The sequence below is a fragment of the Triturus cristatus genome, chromosome 7, assembly GCF_964204655.1.
Source record: "Triturus cristatus chromosome 7, aTriCri1.1, whole genome shotgun sequence".
In the NCBI taxonomy this organism is placed as follows: domain Eukaryota; kingdom Metazoa; phylum Chordata; class Amphibia; order Caudata; family Salamandridae; genus Triturus; species Triturus cristatus.
Window position 1 is genome coordinate 914,310,470 of NC_140590.1, and position 26,800 is coordinate 914,337,269.

The 26,800-nt window shown below is 42.1% G+C and overlaps 1 protein-coding gene across 2 annotated transcripts in view; it reads right to left on the reverse strand.

Annotated features, from left to right (window-relative positions):
* The window catches only part of SLIT3 (slit guidance ligand 3), a 1,010,870-nt gene that overhangs the window by 71,149 nt on the left and 912,921 nt on the right, over positions 1 to 26,800 (reverse strand). For both annotated transcript variants that reach the window (XM_085617848.1, XM_085617849.1), the window contains 4 exons: positions 15,280 to 15,377; positions 13,131 to 13,270; positions 8,650 to 8,743; positions 584 to 721 (listed from right to left, as the gene is read on the reverse strand). In XM_085617848.1, coding sequence (XP_085473974.1) covers positions 584 to 721; positions 8,650 to 8,743; positions 13,131 to 13,270; positions 15,280 to 15,377 — 470 coding nt within the window. The remainder of the gene's footprint in view (positions 1 to 583; positions 722 to 8,649; positions 8,744 to 13,130; positions 13,271 to 15,279; positions 15,378 to 26,800) is intronic.

Here is a 26,800-nt window from a genome sequence, read left to right on the forward strand (position 1 = left end):
TATCTTTTGTAAAAACACAGCACTTTAATCCTATTACAATTCTAGATATTGCTATCATAAACTATATTGAAAGTTTTGGCAAAATTAAACCTTTGACATAGCAGGGACAGTACAGCATCCACAATAACTGTTCAATTTCAGGAACAGAGAGATAACCCGATTTAACCAAGAGCAGGTGGCATCAAGAAAAACAAATGTGTCATATCACTAGACCAAACTAGATCCTCTCACCCTTAAATAGCATGCTCAGGTAGAGTAATTCTCGTCTTTGAATACATGGCCTGAGATACACCGATCTTCCAGACACTGTCTATGGAAGCATGGGAAGCTGCATAACGCTTAAAGGAGGTTAATATATCCCCTTGTTACACACAGATGACATTATTTTATTAGAAGTAGAGAGAGTGTCTTAATGTGTTCCACCCTGTATGAGGAGTAGTACAGTTCAGCAATGTTCCATATTTCCTCAAGGTGCATAATTCTCCCAGTATTCATGTTTGGCTGTATTGGACAGAATAGACCTAACACATGGAACACAAAGAGGTATCTGCATTGTCTGGTATTTGTCAATAGCATATCTCACCTGAAACCCTGGGGACAGATACAGGTGTAACCATTCACTGCATCGGCACACTGTGCCCCGTGGCGACACTTGTGGCTTGCACAGTCATCATCGTCAGTGTCGCAATGTCTACCGCTGTATCCAGGCAAGCACTCACACCTGAGAAGAAAATACATGAAACATAAATAATGCTGACTCAAAGTCTCAAGTGTCAAGTAGCTTGTTATTCTGTTTTAGCAGATGTGTGAACTTTAATTTCAATTTTAAATACAGCTTTAAGGTGAATATGGGAGACCCCTTTTTCAGAGATTATTTTTTTTCTGTACCTTATTTCTGGCCTCAGTAAGGGTGCGATTCTATGTGCTCATAGCCTCTTTTTGTTAGCATTGTAAGATATCTTTCTTACAGGAAGCTCCAGCCATATGTAGAACCAGTCGGAGTAATTTATAACTTCCCAACTGAGAAATGTTACAAAGGCACGCCTCTGCTGTTTCACCAAGAGCACAGTTTCATGTATTGACTGTCCATACACATAAAGCCCTCACCATGTTAATCCAATTATAGCTGATCATTATTTTACGTTAATTAAAATAATTATCAGCTACAATTGAATTCCCAACCACTATACTAGGTCGGCTTTAGTGCTAGTGGTGCTAGGTGTGAAACGTTTCTGGCACCCACCACACCTTATAACCTCCTCCTCGGATTCCCTCACTACCACCAGGCAAAAGTGCCCCATATCTCTTCATAGCCCCTCTCTCCCATACATTTCATTTGTTTTAAAGAGCTGATAAAGGCTAGCTTTTTTATTCCACTCAGCTATTCACATAAAATACAGATCTGTTATTTGCAGCAGGGATATTGACCCTCTGTGCTACTTTATGGTGAGTCACAACTGTCACTAGACAAAACTCCGATCTCTCTCTCTAGCAGGAACATTAATCACACGAGTTTTTCATATTTTTTTTATTGCTGCCTGAAAGCTGTACGCACAAGGAACTCTGCAGCAGTTGCTCTTATATCATACTTTATTGCTAATCACAGCCCCCCTGAGGTGAGTGCCGTGTGGCCACACTGCTCACACCACCCTAAAGCCGGCCCTGACTACACCAAGTGCTTCTTCTCAGTAACAGTTTACGAAGGTAAACCAATGGATTCACCTTTTTATTACTAAACTGAGCATACGTGTACTGGTTATGCATGAAATTTGGGAAATGTCCCTGTAGAGCAGATACATTTAGGGGCTTGTTTCACAGGAAACGTGGGACAACTGGTGTCAAAGATGTTAGTATATGTAAAGGACAACATTTACTACTTTTTGGCATTCACAAATATTCCCAGAGGTACACCTGCAAATACATGCCAGGCATGGTTTTCCAGGCATAATTGTGGGAATGTCATGTGACTTTTCCCAAGGACTCTTTTTCTCCTGTGAGGAGTTCTCTATAATGTCGCAATGTACAAGGGGGCAAGGGAGCTCCCTGTGAAAATGCACACCTTTATTCTTTCTTTGAGAGAAAACATTTTTCCGCTTCCCATTCTGGAAGAGGAGTTACTCCAGCCCTCGAATAAATATATGACCACTGGAAGAGTGGAAAGGGATTGGATCACAGGTTGGGAATGGCATCAACTGTACATGTTAGTGGATAGTCCCAAACATTGGAAATTTGGGAACTGTGCCTTGGAACACCTTTTTCCCACTCTTGAATGGGAATTACAAGTGTGGATTTCTACCCATTGGTGGTGGAGAAATACACACTGGTAAATGCATTCACAAGAAGCAAGAATCCCTTTGTGGTTTTCTAAAAGGTGTAAAAGATCGATATTTGCTGTGAAACATTTTGCTTTGTTCACAAACAAATGTTACTTTGTGAATCTGCCCTGGAGCTATTAACAGGGAAGAGATGGTTGAGGCATTGATGAAGGCAGCTCTGACCCTGGGAATACAGCCCCGTACCTCGGAATATCGGGTCTGGACACATTGAAGATGGGAGCAAAGGTTTAGAATTAACCTTGGGACAGAAGTGCCAGAATTTATGGTTGTTGCAGCAGACTTTGAGTCACTTGACTGAACCATTTTAAGATCAAGACTCACTGTCATCTTCAAATCTAACTTCATGCTGGAGTTGTGGCACTGTTTCTACCTCATTATTGGAGTCACGGGGTATAACCTGTTGTTCGGAACCAAAAATATAGGCAGACTCTTGATCACTGCTTGACAGCAGTGGGGCCAAATCCTCTTTAGTTGAGAACAATGAGTGAAATTGTCAGCACAAGGCAAAAGGTCTGTGATATACCAGCAGGAGAGATAAACAAAGTTCTGAGCCTCTCCTTTGTCAAGTCAAGTCATAGTCACTTCTATAGCGCAATACACATCACTCCGAAGAGTCTCATGGCGCTTGCAGCGGCTGGGAGCGGAAAAGGGCTGGGGAGGATTACTGGTCGAATAACCATGTCTTAAGCTTATTTCGAAAGCACCCTAGAATGGGGGTGGATCGTAGGTCAGCGGGCAATTTGTTCCAGGAAGCCGGGGCTAAGTAGGAAAAAGATCTACCACCCTGTCTGTGGTGTGTATTCTGAAGGAGGTAAGCAAGGACTTGGTACTGGACCTCTGTGCCCTCTGAGGCTTATACCAACAGAGTTTTCTGGACCAGTATTGTGGTTTCTTCCCGTAAAGATATTTATGCGTAAGGCATAAGACCTTAAAGAGAATGCGCTTTCTTACTGGAAGCCAGTGTAGAGCTCTAAGACATGGAGCAGAAGAAGTTCGATGAGGGAGGTTCAGAATTATTTTAGCCGCAATGTTTTGTAGAGTCTGGAGTTTGTTTAAAATGGTTTCATTGATGGACTGTAGGAGTGCGTTACCATAGTCCATCCGGTTAGTGATCAAACCCTGAAGCAACGGTTTTCTGGCTTCCACGGGGATCCATTTGAAAACTTTACGCAGTGTGCGCATTATTCCGAAACATGAACTGACAATATGGTTAACCTAGGCCCTCATGGACAGTTGATTGTCCATGTAAAAGCCCAGATTACGGACCACCTCTTTGGGGACAGGACAGGCACCAAGGTCGACGGGCCACCATTCTGAAGACCAGTGTTCTGGCGCTTTCCCAAAAAGCATAATCTTAGACTTTGTGCCGTTCAGTTGAAGATGGTTGTTTTTCATCCACCTGTTGATGTGGGACGTACAGTTTTTAAAACGCACCATGGTTTCATTCGGGTCAGGACCCAGTGTAACCGTGATCTGAGTGTCATCGGCATACGATATGACATCAAATCCGTATGATCTAATCACTGGGGCCAGTGGAGTCATATAAAGATTGAAGAGAGTAGGACTCAGAATGGAACCCTGTGGAACACCCATCGTGACAGATCTTGTAGAGGAGACACTGAGTCCCGACTGAACAATGGTGTTACGGTCTGAAAGATAGCTTCTGAACCAGTTCAGGGCCTTGCCACTGACACCAATCTCCCACAGCCGATGTATTAAAGTGCTGTGAGAGATGGTGTCAAATGCGGCCGACAGGTCGAGGAGTACGAGAATTACCGATTGATGTCTATCCAGGGCCCGCCTGATGTTGTCTGTGACCTCGACCAGTGCCGTCTCAGTGCTGTGAGCCGCTCTAAACCCAGACTGGGAGGGGTCTAATAAATTGTAACTTTCCAAATGAGCAACAAGTTGCTGATTGGCAAGAGATTCCAATACTTTCCCAAAATAGGGGAGTAGGGAGATTGGACGATAGTTAGAGAGAAGACTTGGGTCGGCCGTGGGCTTTTTCAAAATAGGCTTCACACGGGCGGTCTTCCATCTTGAGGGAAAAACAGCTTCTGCTAGTGATTTGTTAAAAAGGTCTGTAATGTTGTCAACCAAAGCAGGGGAAATCATTACAAGTAGTTTAGGAGGGATCAAATAGGTGGGGGAACCGGATTTTATCTTTTGCAAGACCTTGAGGACTGATGTAGGATCGACCTCAGTAAATTCATCAAAAAGATGGGACGGGGCAGTGTGGGCATCGGGCTCGTTGACTAAATCCGAACTATTGACATTAAAATTCAAGGATTGAAGGATTAAAGAAGCTGGACAACATCATAATCCATGCTATCGCTGAGATAAGAATTGCTCATGACCTTATCATTTGCAGCATAGTCTGAAGAAACATTTGTCCTGAAAAATTGAAAAAACCAACAACTGAACTGATCCAAGTCCTGGTGCAGAAGGGGCTTGTTCACGTCAGAGAAAGCCTGGAGCATGGCCCAGGTCATACTAAAAGGACTGACTTAGAGGAATTTTTAACATTCTTGATGTCCCATGGATTTTAAAGGTCCCCCATAATAAACCATGTTATAATGACTAAAAACCTAGTCCTAAAAATGTTTAACTGATGTTATCTGATTTGCACCTTTTTTGAAAGTTGTTCTTAGTATATTGTTCATACATTTTTGTGGTCTCCACCTTAGGTTTTTTAATCTTATGACTGTTTTGCACTGTGCTTGTCTGCTTCTCGCATTTCACAGCACTCTAGAACAGTGAGGCCTTCAATCAGCCAAGCAGTCTAACTGAATACAAGGAGATTGGCAGCTTACACAAATCTTCTATTCTCGCTCTGTGAATAACAGGGTTTCTGTATTATGTAAGCTTGGTTAGACATTGTACCTCTAATATTTCTTATACGTGTCTCTGCCAGTGATTTCCTCCCACAGACATTTTAACATATTCATGAAACATAGTGCCATAACTGTCACGTGTAAAGAAGAGAAGATGACAACACATGCTACACAAGACTCTGGCCTTCCATGAGATAATAGACTGAAAATTAAAAGTATTTTATGTCATCTATATGGAGGACCTGAAATATGTATTGCATTGTCATATCTAAAGGAGTTTCTGATAGTAAAAATTGGAAGGTAAGCTACTAAGTCCTGGTCACCATAAACCAGTATAAGGTGGTTATTGCATGCAGTGCAAATATGGCTACCCACATAGGTCTGAAAGATAACGTAGCTGACCTACTACCATTGGAAGAGAGCCACTGAAAATGACCACCACTTTCCTTCAAAATATGACTTTGTACAACAAAACAATGGTCACCAAAAGATCACACTACATGCTAACTAAAGCCAGTAACCCTATGTGAACTTCATGGATTTATTTGGGAGGATTGAAACAATATATTGCGTTCTGACACTGTCAAAATGCTTGAAAAAAACCTATAGAGGGCATGCCTGTGTCACTGAACACGTCTACCCAGGGATACATTGATGCATACTGAGGAGTATAAACATGGCTGTAGTAAATGTGACTATAAGGTATGGATCTAAAACTACTGCATTAAACAAAACAGCGACTGAGTAGTTCCAACCCAAGTAAGAGGAATAAAATCAATTCTCTATTTAAAAAAAAAAAAAAATTGTTTTTCGATAGATAGTTATTAACGTAACAACATTGTGGGCAAACTGCAGTACATACTATTGCAAACACAAACACAAATGCCTACGTATACTTAGTAAGGCCAAAGGTCGATTGCTACAATATTCTGTAATACGGCATATGTAGTGTCACCATTCAATGCTGCAGCAAGTGAATAAAAACAGTAGAACAGGAAGAACAGCTCTTCAAAACAAAAACAGCAGGCTATATATGAGGAGTTTAGGAATCAAAGAAATGCTTATGGTAGTTCAAACAAAACCTTTTGCAGTCTTCCTGTGTGCCTCGTTATCCTTTGACTTCTGTTGAAGCTGTGTTTACTCCTTTATCTTTCTGCATTTTCCATTAACAAATATCCACTTAAGGGACCACTGAAGACACAAAAGCACTGAGAAACCCTGGGATTGTGAATTTCTCTGACCTACAGTATCACTATTACTCTGCTGTGCTTTTGACCTCGCTCGGTAGCTGATCATACCAAAAACAAATATATCAACAAAATCCTGACTTTTTACATTCAAGTAATGGTCTTCTGGAACATCACTGTCAGCTTCCTTTTCAGTTGTACTTCATCTGTACGGCCCACTGCGTGAAGCATTTCAACTAGCACTTACTGGAATGACACTATGAGTTAGGAGAGAGCCGTGTCTGCCAACAAGATACCACGCCACAGGCTCGCATTAACACATGCCCTGGAAAACCCCACTGCTGCAGAAAAAGACATCAGTAAAGTTGCTTCCAGATGCCAGTAGAAGAGCTCATACTTCACAGCTCATTCATAATTGCTTTGGTGTTTTCAGCTTTGAAGGAAGAAACAATACATGTTCTTTTAAATTCGCAATGGCCAAAAAGCAGGCATTTCGATTGGCCAGGTCTGATTGCGATAGTCTTTTCTCTCTTAGGTGCTATTGAGTAACTGTATGCCCTCCCAAGCAAAGCTCTGGTGGATGGATGTTTGAGGATATGCCTGTATTTCTCCTCTTCCGAAAGCAACAGTCAAAATATTTAATTTTATTTGAGAGAGACCTGAACGTTGTTTTTTCAGGGCTGCTTATGTACATAAACAATCATAGACACAACGGCTAAAATGATTGTAAGTGATAATTCAATTCAGAATAATAGCAAATGCACAAGTAACACAAAAAATTGTGTGTGTGTGTGTGTGTGTGTGTGTGTGTGTGTGTGTGTGTGTGTGTGTGTGTGTGTGTGTGTGTGTGTGTGTGTGTGTGTGTGTGCGTGTGTTATAAAAAGAAGAAAATACCTGAGACACAGCACCAGTATCCCCGGCTAGAAGATTGTTAGGGTTGTGGCTGCTTATGTACATAAACAATCATAGACACAACGGCTAAAATGATTGTAAGTGATAATTCAATTCAGAATAATAGCAAATGCACAAGTAACACAAAAAAGTGTGTGTGTGTGTGTGTGTGTGTGTGTGTGTGTGTGTGTGTGTGTGTGTGTGTGTGTGTGTGTGTGTGTGTGTGTGTGTGTGTGTGTGTGTGTGTGTGTGTGTGTGTGTGTGTGTGTGTGTGTGTGTGTGTGTGTGTGTGTGTGTGTGTGTGTGTGTGTGTGTGTGTGTGTGTGTGTGTGTGTGTGTGTGTGTGTGTGTGTGTGTGTGTGTGTGTGTGTGTGTGTGTGTGTGTGTGTGTGTGTGTGTGTGTGTGTGTGTGTGTGTGTGTGTGTGTGTGTGTGTGTGTGTGTGTGTGTGTGTGTGTGTGTGTGTGTGTGTGTGTGTGTGTGTGTGTGTGTGTGTGTGTGTGTGTGTGTGTGTGTGTGTGTGTGTGTGTGTGTGTGTGTGTGTGTGTGTGTGTGTGTGTGTGTGTGTGTGTGTGTGTGTGTGTGTGTGTGTGTGTGTGTGTGTGTGTTATAAAAAGAAGAAAATACCTGAGACACAGCACCAGTATCCCCGGCTAGAAGATTGTTAGGGTTGTATAATATACTTCTCTGGCTAATTTTGAGGGTCCCTGAGTTCCTGCACCTGAGATTAATGTGAACACCAGGCCTATGTTTCCAGGTATAAATCTACATCCTGTAAAGCCGCTGGTGCTCTGGGACAGACAACCGATAGCACAGGCACTGCCCAGCCCCCATCTTACCCCCCCCACCCCCAGCTATCCCTGGGGCCTAGCCTAGACTTGACAGGCTCCCGACCCTATTGGACCATACACAGCGATTTGCTGTGGGGACATACCTCCGGCTCAGAGCAGATGGAAAGTGTGAGTGAAAATCTCTCCAGGTTAGTGGAAATAGACATTTTTAGACCCAGAAATTCTGGCTCAAGCAGGTTATTATCATTTTCTGGGACTCGCACTCTTATTTTGGATGAAATTTGAGCACCATTTATTTCTGTTATTTCTTTCCTTCCTTCTACGCCTTTCTTTCTGTTGTTCTTTGGCTCAGTTCGATTTTCTTTATTCTATCAAAATCCTAACAAAAATAATTTTCTCTAATTCATCATTCCTTCTGGTCAATTGCTTATTTTGTCAGTTCCTTCATTCAAAATTAGTTAATCCATCCAACAATTAATTTATTCTCCTTTATGTCTCACTTTCACTCTTTCTTATTTTACTTTGTTATCCACGTTTCTCTCTTTTCTCTGAATCTGCATTCGTGCTTTGTACCAGTTAATCTCAAATGTGTAGATATTGCATAAAGTTACCTATATCCTTTGTCTTCAGAGATACATTTGGATTCGAACTTGCAAGGATCAAGGTCCAGAACACAGTGGTCAATCACTTCATCGCAGAGCTCACCTGAAGCGGACACAGCAAATAAGATTAGCAATTAATTGACTCAAGACGGAAATGTTTATGTACAAATTGTAATTTATAATGCCAAGTTCTATATGACATCAACAGCTATCCAAATAAAAATGACATTTTAGTGATTTCAAGCAATATTTGTTTCTTTTTCTTAGTCACCTTGACACTCAATTAAAGTTAACGGGTCATGTTCGGGTTCTATAACACTCAAATAAATAAATAAAAGAGTTGGTGCGCGGCTCCCCTGGCTAGGTTTGACGGCTCCCCAGGGAGCCACAGCACACAGTTTGGGAACCACTAATTTTTCCATTCATGCAGTGGTTGAGAATTTGAGGTGTGCCCCCCTTTTATTTTTGACATATTGCACATTTTCAAAACACCCCCGCTTTAGCTGTCTTATATTTATACAAAGTAGGTCTATATAGGCAGCATTGGATTAAAAAAGACACAGTTAACCTGCAAGAAATAGCAAACCACATAGTTTATTTATCAATCTCAACTCAGGGAGCAGAACATTTACCAGAACATTTACCATCAACACATGCAGTGATTCTACATTTATGAGATTGTTTACCATAAATTCTTTGTATTATCAGCTATCATTTACTGTACTTAAAAAAACAGAAGTGTGGTCAGAAGCGTTCCAAGAAAACAACTATTATTAGTGTGTACACTGAAGTTTCTAGAATACAATCAGGATGTATTCTAGAAACTTCTTTATGAGACAGCTCACTGTCATTGAATCTCTGGCAATACGAATGTCACCAGTTTGAATCCTAGAACCACTTTGGAAATAGGGTTAATGTGCTACCGTTGCTGAGCAGGGATAAACCACTGCGATAAAAAATGAAAAAACAGAATCATCCTCATAAATATTACTTTCAATCAAAAAAATAAAAGATTTTTTTTTAAATAAGTGGAATCAAACTTTGTAATAAATACAATACATATAGCGAATCTCATAACAGAGGAACATTAACGTTTGCCATATTCACCTTTTCCGTTGTGCCAGTTTTATAATGTATAGAAAAGATATATTATTTGTTGTGCTAGACACCTCAAAAGGGAATAATGAAATACAAACACAAAAGACAAACTTATAGCAATTTACTATGTGCAAACTCCTTAAGAAGGATTTAAAAGCAGATAATTAAATTATAATGGGCAAAAGTGATAAAGAAAATAATGATTATCTACCAGTACATTAATTTAACCAACTTCATCCACAAGAGTGCAGTTTATTTCTAAAAGTTTGCGCATTAATGATTTCTTATTTTTGTAATGTATTTGTCTCGATGATATAATACATTGTCATAAGCAGGAACCGGTGTTAAAAAATGTGTTCACCATAACTTGTAATGTAAGGAAATATAGTTTACAAGAAAAAATTGTGCACTGATATGACAATGACATACATGAAAACACTGCACTGACTATTAAGCTCGAAGGAGTTTCAAGTGCAGTTTTCTGACTAAAGTTCAATGTGAGGGAAGTGATCAGGCAGGAAGCAGAGGGGTGTGCTTCAGCAGCGCACAGAAGACGCTTGTTTGCAGCATTTCACAGTTGGTATGGCCGAACATTTTTTTAGAAGACGAATGAGAATTGCAGCCTGGGTCGCCAGTCGAAGAAAAAAAGCTGTTCCAGATTCTGATTTCCAACTGTTTGTAAATGTGCTTTGTCAGTGACCTGAAAAAACAGCATTGACAGGAAGGGCCCTCTGGGAGTCCAAGAACCACTCTGGTTCTGGTTAGTCCCAGCAGGAAAAGACACTGCCTGTGGAGTGAAGGTAAAGAGAACTCGTACAGGACCTCATTCATCCTCCTTGCCTTCAATTCCGAGTTTGTTGCTTTGTATGTATTTAATTATTTAGCTATAATTGTCTTAGGCCCTTATTTAGAGTTTGTAGACAGGATGCTCTATCACAAACGTGAGGAATGCCCATCCACTGTATTACAAGCGCATTATAGCCCATAGCATTTGCATTACACCCGATGGGATATCTGTCATATGTTGTTAGAGTATCCTATCTGAGAGACTCTACATGATGCCTTTAGTCTATTGAAGGTACGCGTTTCCTATGGAGTTTTGACCTATTGAATCTTACTGATTCTGGGTTGGCTCGGATCACTATTTGCCTGTCTACTTCTTTAATCAGGTAATACAGTTTAACACTAGTACTTTGCTATTCTTCAGACACATTCAATCATTTGTTCATTTGCAGCCTGGAACTTTGAGTCTTCCCCATGATTGGCACGAAACCATAGGTTACATTTGTGGGATGTCAGTCAGGCTTTGGAAAGCTTTACTGCACACTATAATTCTGTGAAAAGGGGCTTGTATTTCTCCACTGGCAGGTTTTCTCTGAAATTAAGGTTGGACTATTTCCCAGGGCTTTGCCAAAATATATATACCTTTCAACTGCTTTTGTTTCTCAAAGAAAATAAACTGCAGAATATCTGCTAAAGAGGCAGAACTGCCTTAAAGCGCATGAATAGCATGAAAATAACGTAAATTAAACCTATTTTTTTAAAGTGGCTCTTAAGTAAAAATAATACTCAATGTGTCCCAATTAATAGGAATGTGTGCATCTCTTTAATACATTCTTCTCACTCAAGTTATTACAATTATGAGCTTTCCTTTGTCAAAGACAAGAAACATCCAAGACTATTTGTAAATCAGGAAGCTGTGAAGGCCAGGCCTTTCCCAGTGGATAAGGACCTATTTGAACAAAGAAAGAGGTTGCACCATCTCCCTCGCAAAGAGGGCAACGACAAAAGATGTCTCAATAATCACCCAAGAACCAGACCCAGATCTCCTGGGATAGAGAACAAAGATGAGGAACTTTCAAGACCACCTGCAATTTAATAGGTGGACAAATATTCGCTCTTCCCCCAAAGATAATTTAGGATTACACCTAACATGAGACAGATCGAATCTCCTATTCAAGGAGGGCATGGACAACAGATGCCTCAGCACAATACCTGCCCAAAACAACAGAACCAAAATTCCACCACAAGGTTGGTAGAAATGATTGCTATAGCTATTCTCTTACCCTATGTTCTTTCACGCAAACCTACACCATCACAGCAACAAAAGAAGATGAAACCCGTTCTTCATGTGCAACAGCAAAACACTTGCCCTATGTTGCGCATGCACAACCCGCACCTTTGTAAACAGAAACAATAATGATATAAAGAGTATGCATTCTATATCTCACTCCTCTTCACTCAACTACACATTTAAGTAACAGATAAAGTAAGAGATCATTCTGGCCATCATGCAGGACATCAACACACTTTCCGCATAGACCACACTAAAAAGCCACGTCCTTCCAAACAGGTACAACCTCGACATAGCAAGCTACCTGTGCATCAAAATGCCTGAACACCTCATCAGGGTTATATATTCAAATGTAATTTCAATGCAACACAAAACCATAAGATACAATTCAATGCTGTTTGAAGACATCTTACACAAAAAGAAAGCTGGACATTGCACCCATCTGTTTTAACACACATCATGATTCAAAACCGAGTTCTAGGCTGAGGGCCACACTAATCAAATAATGTAGTCAGATGCCACAAATGGATATGTAGGATTGGGACTCTACAGGTAAACATCACTAACACTCTTATTCATAGTGAATTGTGTTTGTGGAAATGTGTCTTTCCTAGACTTAGATGTGACTTAGGAGGCAGACAAATGTCCCCACAGAAAAACAGATTTGTGAAACTAGCCCAATGTCTATTGATTTGTAGTGGCATTCCATGTGGCTTGACTTAAAGGGGTAAGCACAAATTTTGTTATGGGGTTAGAATCTTTACCTACAAGGCTACAAAAAAAACCACAATGGTTTTCATAACGAAACCTACTATACTTATTTTGAAACTCCTCAAAGCTGAGTACTGACCAGCTAAAGATGACTAATTATTCTAATTATTGATGTGTGGTGGAATACATATATGTTTTTTCTTCATAAACAGATTGGAATCACTATACTTTATAGGACTTTGATGCTCATTAATGAATGCAAATTTGGTTTAAAAAAAGTATAGGAAACCCTCTCTTATGGTGAACATGGTTTGCAACAAAATCATTGTGTATTTACACTATATGTACTATATGATGGATGGCAATAGTAATTAGCATTCAATGACATGGCAAGGTCACCAGTAATCCACTGTGTGCTTTCGGTCAAATATAATCTTCATACCATGCAGTCTAGAGCAGTTGTAATCTCAGTCATACTGTTTGTCCTGTAAAATACTCATCCCCATTGAGCCATGCAGTCCTAGGCAATAGTTGCTCAGATTATATCATATAATCTGAACAATAGCACTCATCATTGTGTTATGAGCTTCTTGATACAAGTACTTGCCTGTGTAATTTGGTGGGCAAAGACAGACATAGTTGTTGATCCCATCAACGCAGGTAGCATTATTCTCACAGTCATTATCTTCACAGTCATCTGGATTAATCTCACATTTCTCCCCCTCAAATCCCAAAGGGCAGGAACAACTGTAAGGGGATGAAGCAAGGAAAATACATTTCTTCACATCTCATTTCAATATCATTCTGTTGACTACAGTGCTTTTCCCTCACACAATTGCTGATAAAGTGTAGCATCTGCTCATCTGATTTGTACATTTTTCTAATGGCAAAATCTGACCTCACACAGCCAAAACCACATTATAGAGCACAGGTTATGAAAAGATACGTTTCTTATATCAGTGACCAGTCAACACAACTGTAGCTGTACTGCAGGACACCAAAGGGGAATGGATCCTCACAAGTGTTTCTTGTGTCTCTTGGAAAGTAATGCAACAGTTAGCAGACATGGATAAACTCTCTCTCATCGGGTCGAATTGAGAATGAGGCCTAAATAAATAACAGAAGCTCCTGCACAATGGTAGACACCATCTAGGCTGGCCTTTACACCAGCTGAAGCAGAGACATAGAGGGTTACCCACCTGCAGGAATACTCCACCTGCAGAAGTTCCCACCCTTATCTGCCAGTGGACATATTTGTTTTGTTCCCTCACAATTCTGGCACTGAATACAATTCTGTTACTATGGTGATCTCGGTGCGAGGCGTTGGAACATATTCCTGAACCAGCATTGGGTCTTTTTGTGAGAATGTGCTCATTCCAGTGGACCCGAACCATCATTGGGAAGTTGGGTTTAGGTCATTTCCCATAAAAGTACAGTACACTGTACTCTCTCTTTGCAAGCGAGAGGTTTTCATTCAGTGTCAAGGTGACTGCTGGGTTCAAATGGATGGATGAGTGGGCAGGATAACCAACCTCTCTGCGCTTTTTACATCCTAGCTCGGAGGAAATGATTCTCATAATGTAATCACTCTTAACCTGTGCTTTATTGAGCTGTGGATGGGATTTTGTATGTGGTGAATTTTACGTAATAAGAATGAAGATTTTTACAAAGACCATATTCATACAACTGTCTTCTAAAGAAAAGCAAAAATATAGAATTCATAATTTTCTAAAATATTTTTGTAAAGTTATAATGAGCTCATGTGCAAAATGTTATTGACGTGCTTATGTCTCTTCAATACCTTGTGTAATAGATTACTGAATGCATTACCTAGACATCTGTTTATCTGTTTTAGTTGTATTTCTGTAAGACTTGGAGGATGATTGTAAATGACTAATTTTGCTGTTCTTTTTCCAAGATCAAGACTGCAATAAGCAGGAGAATGTGATCAACAAAGGACCGGACAGCATTGCTGTGTATTCAACCCTAATACATACTAGAACTTGGAATTTGAGGAGGGTGTGGGGTAAATCAGCTAGAAAGAGTACACGAACTGCGCAGTCAAATATTTTACGGAGGTATTTTCCCATGGAGAATGTGAAAGACATAATTTTCTTCCCAGACCCCACAACCTAGACTCGGAGGGGCCTCTCATTACATGCGTTTGACATCTAGTTCCTTTCCTGACGACCTTTAACTGTGAGAGGGCCACTTCCTCACAAGTCCCTTTCCCGCATCTCTGCACGTGGTCACTCTTTTTAAATAAGACCTGTTTTCTTTTAATGACTGCCCCAGCATATGATTAAATTTCACCTGCTGCTCTCCCCCCTAGAGGTTCATAAGAACGACTCTCCGAGTCAGAGCTTCTTATAGGGCTGAGAACAGACGTTACCCCCTGTCGGTTCAACCGGGCAATTGCGCCTTCCTGCGCCCCACTGAAAGCGAGTCTGTTCATCATGAGCACAGCTCGGATCCCCCCAAATCCCTGCATGATTCAAAGCACAGAGAGTAATTTTTGAAGAAAGCGTTTCATAAAATTGTTGTTCTGAAATAAAGGTTTGTGAGTCTGTTTCTTGAAAAAAGCTGGGGTCTGGCAGTGAGCCAATTGGATAATTCCCCATCTGTCGCACAGAACTATGCTGTCCTCATACATGCTTTTAAATGAGCTCTTAGACATTTTTTAAAGGTACGCTGCCCAGTTGTACTCCACGTTTTACTGCATTAACATTCTTTTATGGAATTCACTGAGTGCCTACCTGAATCCGTCCTTATCCGTCTCGCTGATGTGACAGGTCCCACCGCTCTGGCAGGGGTTCTTAATGCAGGCATTGATGGGCACTTCGCAGTCTCGACCCTGAGGAGAGAGGTTCAGCAGTGAGTACTGCATGTGTCTGTACCATGGAATGTTTTCATTGTTCACAGTTACATAATAAGGATACAAAGAAAAGGGTATTTAGCTGCTTAAACATTAGGGCCTGTGGTTGATTTCCAATATGTTCAGCAATAGACATAACAGAGGTTCTTTTCAGCACTTTTCAGCCCCTCGAAAAATGAGTAGGAAAAAATAGGGTCAATCGAATGCAAGCGCAATGGAGGTTTGAGAATCCTCTGAAAGGTTATTTATGCTCGCCATATTTTAGTTTTTCCACGGTTGCTCTACCGCAATGGAAAGATGCTTGACCAACAAGTAAAATATTTCAGGAGAACGAGTGACTGAGAGGAAAAGACCGAGGAGATAAGTACATGGACGGATCTTGCAGCATTCAGCTCTCAATTTTCAGTATTAATGGTGTGGCCCGTTTATCTTCTGACCATACATTCCTTATGCACACAAGGCCACGTTAGATATAAACAAGTTTTATACTGTGGTAGCTTCAGGCTGAAGATGATACTACTTTCTGTCATTTCCTCATGACTCACAAAATCCACTTCGCTTCATGCCACTGGTTTCCTCTATAAATACGTGCACTGAGCAATACATATGTTTAGTTGGTGACATCAGCTGATACTGTGTTTGAGTACGTATGGTGCTATTTGCACTCTTGGATGCAGTCAGTAATTTGGATCTGGTTAACTAGTTGTTAGAGTCAGAGACCACAAGTACCCCAGCAAATGCTACGGATTTATATCATGTTGAAGTCACTAACGGGAGAAAGAAGACCACAAGATCACTGCTTTTGGCCCAGAAAGCAGAAGCAGTTACTTTACAATGCAGCACAAGATCTATTTGTGGGAATGTAACAGAACTCTTACAAAATGACAAGATCACTGATGGAAGAGTAGGTCTGAAGAGCAAGTCCATAGGGCAGCTGAAGGTAAAGGATAGGGATTCTGTGGAGGCCACGGGGGTTGGTTGCAAAAGGCGCAAGGACTGAGAACAGTAGTCAATGGCATAAGGCAAAATGATGGGGCCTCCCTGAAGAATGCGAAGAGGGGCCCCTGAGTCTCACATATATATTTTGAATGTTCTTGAGTTGAAGGGTTGGTGGCCCCTCTGCACGACAGGCTTCGCTGCACCCCTGACAGCAGTAGACGCACCAGTGGAAGAGTGAGGACTTCTTTGGACAGCTGTACCAGATAACACACCTACTGAGAAGCTAGTGTGGGTTAAGCACTAAGCTTCATGAGATATATGTGTATACACAAAAGCATACCTTTATAGGACTAATGCCGGGTTTAGAACGCAGGTCTCTGTAGTTTAAAGTTAGAAACTAAGACGGCCTGAAGCATCGATTCACAGTAAAAAAGAACAAGCATTGGCATAGCCAGTAGGTCTCGTCTTTGGGACCTTATATGTGTTTGGCCATGCAGCACATTATCACCCATCGGGCAGATTTCTGTAAAGGAACTAGAACTTATGTAAAGTGCTTTGATACCTTCATTTGTGCTACATAATGAAAAAAATAAAAAGGAATGAAAGGAGAAGTGCTTGCAGATTTCTGAGGTGGGGGAGCGAAAAGATGCACTCTGTAGAGTTACGCTGTGAGTTACGCTGTGCCTACCTGCTGTAGATGTTTGTTTTTTCTCCACAACAGTTCGGGTAAAATGCTGATTGCTAACGTTCTTCTGTTTTGTTTAACCAGAAGCATGATCATCCAGTCAACAAATGGTTAAGCATCACAATGTAGCTATATACTGAAACCCCACGAGGATCGTTCCCTTCCTCCCCAAGACATGAGTGGTCTTTAAGGAGCTTTAACTACTGTAGCAGCTGCTTGTTGCCTTCCAGGGTATGCTTATTGGCCAAGGCCCGCTCATTACACGCTGCTGACGATTCTGCTGAAAAGTAAGATGTCACCGTAATTGATTTTGTTTCTGTTCCTTTGTATTTTAGAGAAAATGAAAGCGCACTCTTGTGGAGGTGGGGTGGAGGGGACACGCCTTCTAATGAAAGCGGCAAGGTCCGGAAATGAAACCTGACTCAAAACAGATGGCAGCCTGCGCGCCACCGCTGCTGGCTCCTATTATATAATGCCAGTACTAAATCAGTACCAAATCAGAATGCGAGCACAGTATAGAAAATCAGGAGCCAAATTGAAAGGAGGCGAAAGTGAGTTATCCCAGTGTGCAAGTGAAGGCGGCGCTGGAGTATGCTGCATCTTGGTGCCGAGTAACAGATGTTATTGCCAACCAAATGAATGTTAATTAGTCCATCGGCCTCTAGTAGGATGAAAGGCTGAGCAGAGGCACTGGGGTTCGAACCGGAGGTTGTGAGGTCAAACATAAGATAAGATTAATAGGGTGCTTGCCTTAAAGTTAAGATTGCATTATATAATGCCAGTACCAAATCATAAAGCGAGCACAGTAGAGAAAATCAGTAGCCGTGTGCGTAAGCAGAGGCCTCGCTACCTCTGCCTCGGCCGTCACTGTCAAAACACGATTCTGCTGCCTTCCCTCTTCTACAAGTCAACAGCAATGGGCCTAGCATGACAGCAAATGCACAAGTTTCTCATTGCAAACAGAGCATTGGCAGGGCTGTGCGTGTGCATGTGACATGTGAAGGGAGGGTTGGTTAAAAAGAATGGCGTGAGAGAGAAGCGGGGGCGAGTGAGCACGGCAGCGCGGTGAACGCACTAATTAAAAACAAATGGTGACATGACCCCGAATAGATGGCGCCCCTGCCCGTAGCCGTAGGCCGTGGGTGGATACATTTCCTGGGAAAGGTGGGACATGCATCCGCCTTTGCCCAATTGCGTGCTGTCTTTTTAGAAAGACTCAAGCAAAGCCCAACAGAAAAAATGCTAAAAAAAAAAATCACACGCACGAGCATGTGAAAAGTCCAGAGTGATTCAAAGAGGTAGTTTTCCTAGAGCAGCGTATGCGCACTGCGCTAGGTTCGACAAAAAAACACACCCACGAGCGTGTGAAAAGTCCAGAGTGATTTCAAGAGGTCATTTTTCTTGCGCAGCACATGCGCGCTGCGTTAGACTTGACCTAAAAATGTTTCTAACACAACCTCAAGTAATGAGTTGTAGCTACAAATCCTGAAAAGTGAGGTTCTTTTTTTTTTATTGCATTAATCGTTACAGTACAAATGTTTAAACCTTAAACTGACTGCATTTTACATAAAAGAAAACAATGAATTGCTACGATCCAATTTAGGTTTGATTTCTTATTGAATTAATGTGCAATGGTTTCTCCAACACTGCATTCATGGAGTCGATTTTCCCTCTTTAATTACATTTAATTTAGTTCGTAGGCTAGGCCTCTGCCCATAATATTAACATATTCAGTACATTTCTGACGAAGTGCAAATGGCGAGCAGTTTTTTAAAACCAAGGCTATTTTTCCTACACTCTGCAACTATTCTCCCATCTATGTCTGAGGCCGTGGCGCTTGTAGACCAGTTCTCCCTGTACCATTACAAAGTTCATTTTGGTTTACCCATCCTAGAATAGTGGAGGGAGAGGGGGGGGGGAGGGGAATGGGCTACTTACATTTCCAATGCTGTGTGAACCGTGTTATGGATTGTAGCGAGTTCTGATATACCATAAACCCACTTGCTTTCGTGCCATCTTCACAATAGTTATTTACATCTACTAGATCAGACTTTCTAATTGGACAAATTGTATTTCTTTTCCTTGTGGTGACTTTAAAAGCTAAACAACTCCCTGACCACAAAGTATTTAACATCGGACTACCTCAGAACATGTGTTTTTCCTCAGTTAGACACTGGCCTGAGCAAAGACTCTGGGATTCTTTTGAGCGTCAAATTCAGTCAATAAATGAACAAACTAGTACGTTTACTCCAAATGAGTTACATTTACAACTGTATGCATTAATTGGTGGAGGAGTCCCCACTATTCTAAGCTTATATATATCTGCGTTTATCTTTTCTATTTCTTTTTTGTTCATCTTGCTTCTCGGAAGATGTTACCTGATCAAACTTCAAAATAGATTGGAAATATTTCCATGTTGTTCTTTTTTTGCAGCTGACCCCTTTGGGAATCCCAGCCCATCCCCACTACGTCGCTTGTTCTCCCCACCACAGCTGGAGTTACTAAACAAGCATTTACAATGCAATGGTCTCGGCAATATTATAGGTAGAGCTATTGGTATTGCTCATTATTTTTTTTATCATTTTTGTACCCCTAAATAAATGGCATTGTCATTTCTATTGGCATTAGCTTTTTTTGGCATATGTGATACCTATTGTATTAGCAGAGAGAGAGTGAAGTAGTGAGATAGAGAGAGAGATGGGGTTGGGCCCACTGGAAAGGTCCCTGGAGGAGGTCATAAAGTCATGGCTCAGGCAGATACGGATCCTACAAAGGAAACTGAGGTGTCAACTGGTTGCAAGGAACCTTTGAGAAACATTACTGATGGAATATTACTATATCTCATCTTGTCTTTAGATATCCACTTTTCCCTGCAGACAACTTCTCTCTCTCAATGCAATGGTCTCGGCATTGTTAAGGTTAAAGGTATTGGCATTGCTCATGACATTATTTTTGTTTATGTTTTAAAAACATTTAAAGAAACGGCATTATTTACAATGTCAATAGCTTAATCACTCTCAAATGCGAGACCTATTGCATTTGCACCCACACACAGAGGCACCCACACAGAGCAACCCACACACAAATAGAGCCACCCACAGAGCCACCTACACACACACAGTTACCCACAGACAGACCCACCACGCATAGAGCCACCTACAAAAAAAAGCCACACACACAGAGCCACGCACACACACACAGACCCTCCCCCACACACACAGCCACCCACACACACACAAAGAGCCACACCCTCACACACACACAGCCACCCCACACAGAGCCCCCCCCCCCCACACACACACAGAGCCACACAGTTGAAGTTAATGTTTTACTCAATGTTTATATATTCCCATACTTCTTGTCAAATAATAACTGTTCCGGCAGGGTTAATGGTGTTACCTCAGGTTGAAAGGAAAGAAGTAGGTCTCCTGCACTTTAAACATCAGTTTAACTATTTCCATATATGGTCTGTGCATTATATTGTATATGAAGTTACTCTCAGTGGAAGCCCAACAATAAAGCTTTTTTTTTTTTTTTTTTATTAAACTGACCTCTCCCCGACGCTGTACCCACTGTGCTCAGGTTCAAAGTCCCCATACTTTCTTACATGACTGGACTGCTGTATATACTGTACTTTAACATGCATAAATGTGAGGCGCTCTGACCCCCTTGGAGGCCGCCTGCCTTGGCGGCATATACAGTTTTCTAAATAAATACATTTTCAGCCGGGTAAGATAGGCTTTCAAGGCCATAGACCGCGGATTGGGCTGAACGTCCACTGGACATGTCCATTTTTAACCTGTAAATCACAGGCTTTGAGCCTGCTCGGATGGCTAATGCACCTGCAGATCAGCACGGCCCGCAGGTCACAGGTTTCAATGCTTACGTTTTTTTGCTCAATGAATCGATGCGGTGGCTGCTAAGATTTGTTTGGGTAACCTGCAGGTCACAGGTTTGAATGCAGACTAGCGGGGGCGGGAGAACCCCCCCCACCCCACACTTCATCAGTGACCTCAAAAGACGCAGCTGTGGCAGGCCGGGGGCGTGGTTGGGGAAAAAAGGGGGCAGGGAAGCACTTTACATCTGCTCTTCGCTTCCTGGTTCCTCCCCCTTCTGCAGGGGGGCTCTTGAGGAAGGGAGGGGACAGAAAGCGAGGAGGACGGAGAAGGGGGAGGAGGGTTACAGTGGAAAGACTGGATAGGTGAATAAGCTGGGGCAGATGGGGAACAGATGTGGTCAAAGTGAAAAAGTGCTGGGTAGGGGGTATCAGTGCGTTTCTTTGTGATCTCTGCTCCATGTTTTGGGGGTTCCGTGTTTAAAGCTGCCTCGTAACAGTGCCGCTGCTTCCGCTACTGCCCTGGGCGAATCCAATGCAGGGCCCTGAGGCTTCAGAATCGGCGCTAAACCAAACGAGAGGGTGGGGTGGGGATTAGAGATCGAGAAAGAGTAGCTACGATGTAGAGACAAGCAAAACAGATAACGCAATTGATAGAGGAGTGAGCAGGCAGACAGGAAGCATGACAGGTAAAGAAATGGGAGGCTAGACGTGTATGTGTGCAGGCAGGCTCAGACCAATGGTATAATTAGTGGCGAGCTTCGAGCAGCCTGGCCTTCCTCTCCCGAAGGAGGGAGTCCAGGGAGGGCCGTTTCCAGGGAGACTAAAAACAGACGTGGGACACAAATCCCTTACAATCCCTAGCAGTCAATACACAGTGCTCGGAGTGGGCGGAGACCTGACCAGCTCTGGACGCTTCACTACGAACAGTTAACAAAAGAAAGATCCGGTAACATTAATCAGTTCGAGGACATACACAGGACTCTCCAAGTACCCTAACTCCAAGGACATCGGACTTAAGACACACTAGTAAAAATCTGCAACACCGGTCTCCGTAAATCCTTACAGTAAAGGCTACTTACCCAGAGCACATTCTAAGAGCTGTTCATCGCGCGTCTATCGGTATTCCTCCACGCCGTGCCGCCGGCGAACTCTCTTGATAACTAGCCTCTGCACAAGCTCATTCAGTTACCGCCCCCTGCTTCTTGGCAATGATATCCCTCTCCCCAGCCCTGGCGTTCCTCCCTATATTCAGCTCTCACCTTCTGTGTGCAGTCCTCCGCAGCCGCAGGACACGGATGGCAGGCCTCGCTGGGAATGCAGCAGACCGGGTCTCTAAGGGGTGGAGGCAAAACCCAGTAGCCAAAGGCTACGAGTGAAAGGACGCGTAGGGGCGGCGGCTCCCAAACACACGCGAGGCAGAAGAGGCTCCAGTGGTCGCATAGCCAGGCCAAGAGCAGGCCGTAGAACCCGGGACATGGAGCTCGACATAACTGGTGGTAAGAAGGCATAAGCGCGCTGCGGAAGACAGGACACACGTGCTCCGAGGCGAAGCAGAAATGCCTCGGAGAAACGCAGTGGAGGTTTCGGATTCGGGGGCGTGTTTTCTTTTCTCTCCTCTTGCCATTGGCTGGAGGAGAGAAAAACAAAAACACGCCCCCGAATCCGAAAAGGACGGATGGAAGCTCCAAAACTTTTTCGGCTTCGAGGGCGTGTTCCTGCTGTTCTAAAAGGGCGTGGCTAAAAAGTGGAAAGAACAGCAAGGAACACGCCCCCGAATCTGAAAAAGACGGAGCCTATTTGGAGGGACGGCTCTCTCCTCCAATGGCTGGCCTCCGTTTAGGAAGCCAGCCAATGGATGAGAGGCAAAAAGAGAGGCGGGCTAAGGAGCCACTCTAGGAAACATTAAATCTCGACTTCCGGTTCTGCCTTCGGCAGACCGGTAGTCCTCGACCTAAAAAACGCTCTCGACGGATTACACTCTGCTTTCAGTTCATGGACGGACAGGAACTCTCTTCTCAGTTATCTGAGAGTTGTGATGCCACTCTATCCAGGGCTGAAGTGCTTCTATTGTAATCTGTTGTGGAGGGTCATGATTATTCCATGACAAGGTATATCCATGTCACAAAGGGATTTTTGCATATTTCCTGAGCACCTTCTACATTTTTAAAACCTCCACAATTGTCTTGCAATTTTCTTTACAAAACTTCGAATTTGGGGATTTTTATAAAATGTCCCAGAGTTCATGTTTGCTGCCATTCCTTTAAACAATTTAATATTGCATACACTGGCACAGTCAGTTTTAACAAGCACTGTAAATACTTTCCCATGGTGGAAAATAAAAACATTCTTCAAGGCCAAAGAAAGCCATCTACTCTCTGCCAGTGAGCACTGAAAGTTGTGGGGCCAGATGTATGACCCTTTTTTGAGTTTACAAATGGGAGATTGGCCCTTTGCGATTGCAAAAAAGGGTTAAGGCATGTACAAACGCTATTTTGCGAGTCACTGATTCGCAAAATTGAGTTTGTTACTCTCACTATTAGGAAGGGGCATCCCTTCTTAATGGCGAGACTCATTGCCATGTATTATTGTTTTGAAACACTCGCCGTTTACCACCTACTTCAAGTAGGTGGTAAACCACTCACAAATGGGGAGGGGTCTCCAGGGGACCCTGTCCCCTTTGTGAGTGTGTGAGAAAATATTTTTTAAGAGCAGGCAGTGGTCCCAGGGACTACTGCTTGCCCTTAAAAAATGAAACTGAAAAGTTTCATTTTTCTTTTTTAAATGCATCCCTTTTTCCTTTAAGGAAAGGGGGCTGCATTAAAAAATAAATAAACTGCTCTATTTAAAAAGCAGTCCCAGATATGGTTGGCTGCTGACCCCATCAGGCCACCATCCCTGTGAGTGCTAGCCACTCCCAATGGGGTCGCAAACTGCGCTTGCCTTATGAATATTGATGAGGCGTGCAATTTGCAACCACATTGGGAATCCCTAACAGTGTCTGTGACACTGTTTTGTACATTGCATTTTGGGAGTCGCAAATTGCGAGCCGCAAAATGTAAGGGTCAGAATTTGGTCCATGGTCTGCTGATTCTAGGTTGTCCTGCCAACCCAGATAACTCTTACTATTGTGTTAATTGTGGCGAGGATCCTCCTTATGACATATACTGGTATTGCTTGATACAGGAAAAACAAATGTGGAAAGATAAGACTCTAATTTGTTTGACTTTTTTTAATTAAGAGTGCACAGTTGAATTCATGCACTCCAGCTTGGTCTCTTGAGAGATTCACTCTCATATATGTAACTGCATTAAATGTATTCCTTTTCTGGAAAACCTTAGGAAGTACTTTTTCTTTTGCTTTGACTAACAGTCTTTCAGTTTTTTCTGAGTTCATTTTAAATCCAGAAACAGCGTTAAAGCGGTCAATGATATTCATCACTTTTTCAAGGTTAGCTCAGCTTGAGGCAATTATAGTACGACACCATCAGCATATACGCTGCTTTTTGCTGCGTCAGGGCACAGTATAGCTCCCCGCTCTCGTATAATTACTGATAGGGGCTCAATTAACAGAGCAATTAAAATAGACGAAAGAGGGCAGCCCTGCCTAGTACTTCTTGTAATTCTAATTTCCTCCCAAATAATCTATTCACATAGAGTGCCTCTGACGTGCTCACACGTAGTCTTGCAATTCATATGGTAAACTGGGCTGGTATATCAAAACTGTCCATCGCCTCCCATAAAAATTAAATATCAAGTTCAACAGATCTGCATCTAAGAAAATGGCTGCCATTGATCTGTTTTCTGTTGAGGCCATCTCTAGTGCTTCTCTCTACTGATACGTATTTGTGGCTTATAATCGTCCATGTAAGAGTCTTAACTGATCATCATGAACCGTCTTCCCTATTACTTTACCAAATCAACCCACCATGACTTTTATGAAAATCTGATTCACAGTTGAGGAGGGCTATTGAATGATATGAACTACATTCCAAACGATCTTTTTCAGACTGTAAAAAATGTGAGGATGTCCTTTTTAAAGATGATGGCCTTAGACCCTCACCCCTTTAAAAATGGAATTTAACAGTATCATTAGAACTGGGGAACTTTCTTCCTCCAGTGGTTTGAAACATTCGGTTGCTATTCCATCCTTCCCTTGAGTCCTTCCTGAGGGAATTTCTTCCATTGCAGCAAATATATCTTGAATGATAATCTCTGCTTGACTTTCATGTGTGCTAGTCGGTAATTTAGACCGCTTTATTCTGTAAAAGAAAACTATTTTTCTTTTCAGGTTTGTCTCTAATTTGTATTTACAGTGGGTTTTATAAAGGTGCCCAAATTTATCTTATTCTAACATAGCTCTAGTCATACATTCTTTGACTATTGATTTCATTGACCATCGTTCTCTCCCTATTCTGCTATGCCAGCAGTTTCCCTGTCTTATTACTGTCTCCATAGTTTCTTTGCTTATGTCTTCCATATTTTACTATTACCGTGTAAAATACAAGATTCATGTTGTTAATTCACATACTCATATTGCACATTACAGTGAAATCTCGGAAACGATCTTCATTTATCCTATAACATAGGGAGTGTCACTCTATTTTTGCCCTAATGTATTCTGAAGTTATAAGCCCTCCAAAAACAGTTTAAAATGCCTTCCACGCTAGCGTAATCTCTGCAGTCCCCAGATCCATATAAAGATGTTCTTTATTTTCAAAATTGAAAGTGAAGTTCTCAAAGCTCCTCACTAGCTTTGGAGTCATCATTTGCAGAAGTCAGACTGATAGCTTTCATATCTGCAAATTTCTTGGCACACTAAAATACCCTGGAAGAAGTGAAACATTAGAAAGAGTGCTTTGAGTTGTTAGACCTCATAGTATTTACACTTTGATTGTGAGAGCTGGACAAACCCACTTACTACCTTTTTAGCACCTGCTATTTTCCCTCCCAATGACCCTTGTGCATGTGGATGTTATGTTATGTTACGGGGATTTATATAGTGCGCGATTATCCAAGGGTGTCCTGGCGCTACCCATTATTCCTAAAGGAGGGGACAGAAGCTTTCACACTACCTATTAAACAACCAGGTCTTCAAGCTCTTCCTGAAGGCCAGAAGATCAGGGCACATTCTAAGATAGGGCGGAAGGGCGTTCCATGCCTTGGTGGCTCGCAAAATGAAGCTTCTTCCGCCCCAGGAAGCCTTCCTTATCCGTGGTAATATTGCCAACCTGGCTTCCATTGACCGTAACGTCCTTTTAGGATGATACCATTGGATGTTTTGTTTCAGGAACTCCGGGCTCATGCCCTGAAGTGCCTTAAACACAATACAAAGGGCTTTAAAACAGACCCGCTTCCTCACAGGAAGCCAGTGCAGTTTGCTAATTTCTTTGGAAATAGGCGCAAACTTATCTGTACCTGACAGTAGCCTAGCTGCCGCATTTTGAAGCGTTTGCAGTCTATTCATATGGCATTCCTGTAGGCTCAAATATAGACCATTACAATAATCAATCTTGGCCATGACGAGAGAAGTAACAACTGAATGTTGACTCTCAAGCGGTAAGAAGGGGAGGATCTTTTTGATCATCCTAAGGATAAAAAAGGTTGCCGATGAGATAGAGTTAATCTGGTCACCAAAGTTAAGCTTGGCATCTATCAAGATTCCTACATTTTTTATGTTCTTTTTAGACGGTGTGGGAAGAGAACCGAGGGTGGTAGGCCATAAATTAGGAGTCCAGAAGTTTACATCATTCCCAAACAGGATGACCTCTGTTTTACCTGAATTCAATTTAAGGCAGTCGCGAGACATCCACGTTCCCACCGCTACCATGCAATCGTGGAATTGTTTTCCAACTTCTAAATCCTGACCTGGCTGTAGTGACACAACAATCTGTGTATCATCGGCATAGGAGGTCAGTTTAAAACCAAATGAACTAATCAGTGA